General features: G+C 35.2%; 1 protein-coding gene across 2 annotated transcripts in view; it reads right to left on the reverse strand.

Annotated features, from left to right (window-relative positions):
* Window positions 1-5,223, reverse strand: part of LOC113092365 (adhesion G protein-coupled receptor B3-like) — a 78,905-nt gene extending 73,682 nt beyond the window's left edge. Inside the window, exons 1-2 of one of the 2 annotated variants that reach the window (XM_026257949.1) lie at window positions 5,088-5,223; window positions 1,803-1,964 (exon numbers count right to left, since the gene is read on the reverse strand). In XM_026257949.1, the coding sequence (XP_026113734.1) occupies window positions 1,803-1,964; window positions 5,088-5,190 (265 nt within the window). In that variant the 5' untranslated portion in view covers window positions 5,191-5,223. The remainder of the gene's footprint in view (window positions 1-1,802; window positions 1,965-5,087) is intronic. The other variant, XM_026257948.1, reaches the window with a different exon arrangement.
* Between the last annotated feature and the right edge of the window lie 777 nt (window positions 5,224-6,000).

A 6,000-nucleotide genomic window follows, 5' to 3' on the forward strand; every position in this document is an offset into this window, starting at 1 on the left:
AGATGAGTAGTTTTACACAAGTGGGTTGTGAAGCAAGAATAGCTTTTAAATACTAATTACATAACAGTGCAGTTGCAATAGCAAAATCTTTTTTTTTTTTTATGTATTGTGTTGGATTGCCACTTGATATTCAATGTAAAAAAGAAAAAAAAGAATCAAAAACCATTTGAGGCATTTCAAATAAATTGCCCCGTTTCCAACCCCTCATAAAACCAGCACACTGTTTGATTTGTCTCAAAAGATGTCCATAAGGGAATGTGGATTAGCTGGGACGAGTTACATCTTTATGTTTAACTCCTCTATATATGCAGTCGAATACATAAACTTTCCCAAACAATAAAATACAAGCCGTAGTGTGAAAGTCTTGTGTACTAGTACATAACTTATTCTCCTAATGCTTTTATTTTGCTGCATAACACAGTAAGATGATGTAAATAAGGGTTGCCCTCAAAAGAAAAGCAATGTTGTGCTCAATTAGGCTGCTATCCAAGCCAGTCCAGAGGGGGAATAAATGGTTTTATTTGAGCATTCAAGAGACATGGTGGTCTTATTTCCAGTCCCTTAAGCTGTGGTCTAGCCTTATGTCATTTATATGTGCCTTCAAGCCTTTTCCAGCACCAAACTGATCTGACAAGCCTTTTTGTTCAAAAATTTCTGCACTCAATAGAAAATCAGAACACCATTTGTAATTTTAGATGCAAAGCAGCTACATTAACGATGCTTAAATTTATGTTCAGGAAAGTTAATTAGCAACATACATAAATCCTTCCCTTGACTGTAAGCAAAAAGTTACATTTTCTTAGTTACTTTTATAACAGATTACGGTTTATAAACCAAATTATTAAAGCTAACAATAATGATTTCCCTGTGTGAACTTATGATAGCATATGTGTCAGTGAGATATGCCTGTATACAGTATTTTTCATAGCATAGGGAAAGGCTGTATATCTATAATGCTGTGTAAACCACATTGATTTGGCCGTATAAAAAGTCTTAAAAGAGCTGAATTGCCATTTTAGAGCTAATGGTGTAAACAAAACAAGTCTCTTTTCATGCCCTTTTACTTAAAATAAAAATCCAGTTAGCTTGTGACATAAGTTCAATGCTGCTGAGGTAACATGTAAACAGCATTAATTTACCGTTACAAAAGTCCTAAAAGAGCTGAACTGCATTTTCAGAGCTTGTGATGAAGGGAAAAAAACAACAAGCCTCTCTTCACGCCCTTTTACTTGAAATAGAAATTCGGTTAGCCGGTGACAGCAAGTTCAGTGGTGCTGATGTATCATTGAGCCCATCTCCATTAAGATGGCACTTTTGGAAATGATGAATTAAAGGTCGATACCTCCAGTAATGAAAGATTTTAAAGCAAGAGGATAATTCAGGTCGCTTTTCTGCCCACAGGGGGACAGATTAGTCTTTTTCCCTTTCTTCTAAATGTTTTTTCTCCATGCACCAACAAACACTCTTCTGTCAAGTTTCACTTTGTGTTTGATTAAGGCTGGTGTTGGAATTATATAAAACGCTCGGCTAAATCGTACATTGAGAAGAGGAACATGAAAATAGTGAAGGAGCAACATAAAACCAACACATGACAGGATGAATGACCAAATACACAATTGGAAAAATCAGAGCAGACACAAAGATCACTAATAATTGTGAAAATAATAATAATACATTTAAGGTGAAAAAAATGTAATATGAAGCAAATAAACAAATAATGACAGCAATTTCCTTGCCCTGAATGATGAAAGATGCAAGATGCAGATTCTGAAGGACAGTCCAGTGTCTGTGACTAACACTACCTGGGCAGAGGGCAGTGTTATTGCACACCCTGGATTCTCTTAAAGGGCCGCTGCAGTGTGATCCGTAAGGTGAGACACATGTTCTTGTTCGCACCTGCGACCCTTGACCGCATGTAACTGAGCAAGAGCTCCACTGGGACCACTCCTCAGCACCAGGGTCACCTGTAGGAGAAGGGTGACACCAGTTAAAAGCAGTAACATGGTCATGTGACACCCAGAGGGGGTGGAGCCAGTAGGAGCAGGAGGGGCCTTACTGAGTTACACACTAAAAAGCCACAGTAAATCTTAAAGGCTCCAAGAGCAATTGGAACAAGCTCAAAAGGAGCATCTTATACAGTATATTGGATATGATCGTGCTTGAATAACTTTTAGGGCTCAGTTGTCCCGGTCATGCTAATAAAACACCGGTCCTGCTAATAGTAAATTAGCTCAAAAACAAGTAGCAATTTAGATCCTTTATAAACTTGGTTTAGATGAGTTTGTTTAGAGTTACGGCTAGGCTGGACAAATGCTAACATAATGTCTAAGTTCACTCAAAAATGTCACCGTCAGGTCATTTCAAAACTGCATGACTTTCTAACATTTTAAATAATGTTTCTGCCAATTTTTTCCATAAAATGCATTTCAGAACAACACTTGATATTACTGACTTTCACTGTATGGACAAAAAAATAATAATAATAACATGCATTTTTCAAAATATCTTCTTTTAGGTTTTACAGAAGAAAGTCAATTCAGGTTTGAGATGACATGAGGGTAATACCTGCAGACGGAATTTTCATTTTTGGGCGAGCTGTCCCTAATTATTTCTCATGATCTTCTGTGTGCATTTGTTTAAAGGAATAAAAATGTCATCTGACAGAGCGATTGAAAGTTTAGTTTATAAATATATTTTTTAACTTATGGTGATACAGTTTAAAACTTAAAAACTTGTGATTCCATTTCAGCTGAGAAATATGCATTAAATATTAATTCAATTATCTCTAAGCTCGCTTGAATTTGCTCTAGATCATTAGACATGACATCTTGGTTTCCTTATGAAGTACAGTACCTTCATACGGACATGCTGTCAGTTAAATCACTGTCTGACTTGGAGGCAAAACATCTAGCTTTGATTCAGACAGCTAAACTCTGCAGAAAGGAAGATTTCCAGGAGCACAAATGAGCAAACTTGTCCTGGTATGGCCCATATACTGTAAGATATTGTAATTAAATATAATAAAATCTACAAATCTACAAAATCCTGATTTATGAATGATTAATACATTTATCCATATTCAAAGCAGGATCATATCCATTTTACTGTGTGGCCACAAATTAGATATTATAATGGGAGCTTTTATTATATTAGCATCCTTAAAATACTAAGGTTTAACTTCATATTTATATTTAAAAATCATGCATGCAACCATTTAGATGGAATAAACTGAAAAAAAGGCAAACAAAACTAATAGATGAGATATATAAAATATGATAAACTATGCAGAATGCATGCAACATGGCTTCTAAAAGTTAGAGAATGATCTTTGATGAGAGAGTTAGTTTTCTACTAACTACAGCTGCACAGAAGAAAAGACCTCTGGCCCTCAGTCTAGTCTGCACTTCACTCTTTTAGACCTCTGATCTCCTGGATTTATGCTAAAGCTTTTTGTCTATTTGAAGCAAAATCAATTAGAATTGGAGAATGTCAAGAAAAAAAGGGGACATATTCAGCAGATCACAGCAATTTTCTGTAGCGCTGGTCACATTTGAGAATCACTTGATGGAAGAGCTTTCTATGGTGAATCCAAACAACCAAAGCTGTAAGAAGTTCCATCTGATTATGGTTCTGAGCTGGAAACATTATGATTTACCAACTGTAATGGCAATTCAATCACTGGCATCCTTTGCTGGTATTAGAATATATGATTGCTATATAAAGTTGTTCTAATTGTTAATTTAAAAGCATAGGCTGCTTTCTGAAAAACACATAGATCTTAGCTTTGTGCTTTATATCTGTTCACTAAACACTGCACTCTGGATCGCCTGTAATTCCCAATGAGCAATTGCATGGCCAGACCAAGCACTTATAAGACATTTGATTTTCAGAGAATTTGCCAAACATTTAATAAGCAAGAAAACTGTCTCCCTAAAAGCACGTTATCAATATCCATAATGTAACAATCCAATTGCCATGTTATGCTGAATAAAGGGATAGTATGCAAAGGAAAAAGTTGAAATTAAACTTTTATGGTTTTAATATTAATCAATAAATGATTAGAATCATTAGGTTTTATTTATTTATTTTTATTATTTTTAAGTCAAGTCCCATTAAAACAGTTCAGTTAAGGTCTAATGAGAATTTTAAAAAAATAAGCTTATATGCTCAAAATATATGCAACTTTCTGGTAGCTTGTAGACTCAAGATTGGTTTGTTTGTACTAACTTCCAGAGATTCTACTGGCAATGACCTTGGGTACATATGGACAATTTCCTCTGCCATTCTCAGCGATTAGATTAGATTGAAAGGTGGATCAACACTGGATGAAGTGGTACAACAAGTCAGACAATCTGAAAATGAGAAACTAAATGCAGGATGAATGACATTCTGTTCAGATTTTCATTTAGAAATGGAAATAAATAAACACATAAAAGACCGGTTGGAATGGAAACAAAGTTGTTAAGGTTTAGTATGCACAATGATTTGCAACTTAAACGATGTTAAGTGCTACACAAATGTCACAAATATACAAAAAAAGGTGCAAAACTTAAACGTCCCTCCCCATAATAGCTACAGATCATATAAAGTTCATGCAGGAAACAAATGAAAGAGAAAGAAAAAGAAAAACAGAGAAATTAAGCGAAGAAAAGAAAGAGAAACATCTTCAGGTTTCTACAGGCCTTGTTTTTTTGGCACTTTAAAAGGTAATATATCAGGGTTATTTTATCTCTAAACAGCTGGATAACCACAGATATTTACTGTTAAATGTTAACCATTTAATAGCCATGCAATTAATATCAGGTTTAACCAGTCTGGGTTATATTTATTTCTTTTAGTGCTTAAAAGTCATAAAAACTGTCAAAAACAAATAGAAACCAGAAGCCCAATTGAGTATGGTGTCAGTTTGCTGAAATGGCCAATTCTTTCGTTTTTCGTTAACCAAGTGGAAGAGGGACAAAAAAGAAATATGATAAATAAACATCGTCACTTAAAGGTGCAGTACAGAAGATAGCATGCAAGTGACTTAAGATGAAAATTAAGTTTAGTTTACATAGGAAAGGAAAGAAGCATAACTATTGTATTACCAGTTTGTGCCATAAATTTAGCAGATTCATCTCGCTCCTGTAGGCCCTTTGTGTCATGTACTGATCTTGGCCGCTGACTTTTTACAGTATGTTCTCCGATCATTCCATATTCTAGGGACAGAATAGAGGTTCATGAAAACTAGGCTTTGATACAAAATCTTCAGAAAGAGAGAGAGAAAAGGGAAAAAAAGAGCTTATCACAATTCTGGAACGTAGAGGTGGCTCGCAGTACATGGCTTTAAAACAAAATAAAAGTATATCACACATGGACAGCTTTATTTAACTTGTCACTCTTGTCTTTTGTCTTAGCCTTTCTAGGAAAGCAAAGAACAGTGCACAGAACGGTTTATCAGTGGTGAGCTGGGAGCATTAATTGAGCTTAGAAGCACAGCTATGACACATAGAAACACATGCAAAATCAACTTACATTGGCTTTTTATCAAGACGTTGAATTAACCTCCACCCCTCCCCTCCCGAAAACAAACAAAAAAGAAAGAGAGGATAAAAAAAAAGAAAGGAAAATGTGTAAGCCATTGGAAAGCCACAGAGGAAGGAAAGGGGTGGCGAGGGAAGGGGGTGTCATGGACATGCTAGATTGATCCACAGTGCCTGCAACAGATCCAGGCTTTTAGAATAATTAGTTAGTTAAGACCCAGAATTAGTAAAGGAATTACGTGCTGTTATATCTAACAGAATATCAAAAGATGAATTATCTCGCAATTGTATGCTAAGCTGTGTATCACTCATTTTGGATTAATTACACTCTTTTCAGCACAACAATATGGCTAATTTCTCTTTCTTCTTATCATAATCAATTAATTCATTAAAACTGTTTATTCAGAAACAAATAACAGTGTCCTGATTTGAAAACCCTTGCATGTTTCCCCTATATGAGCTGCTTTTCGAAACTTCC

Source organism: Carassius auratus, unplaced genomic scaffold, assembly GCF_003368295.1.
Source record: "Carassius auratus strain Wakin unplaced genomic scaffold, ASM336829v1 scaf_tig00214575, whole genome shotgun sequence".
NCBI lineage: Eukaryota > Metazoa > Chordata > Actinopteri > Cypriniformes > Cyprinidae > Carassius > Carassius auratus.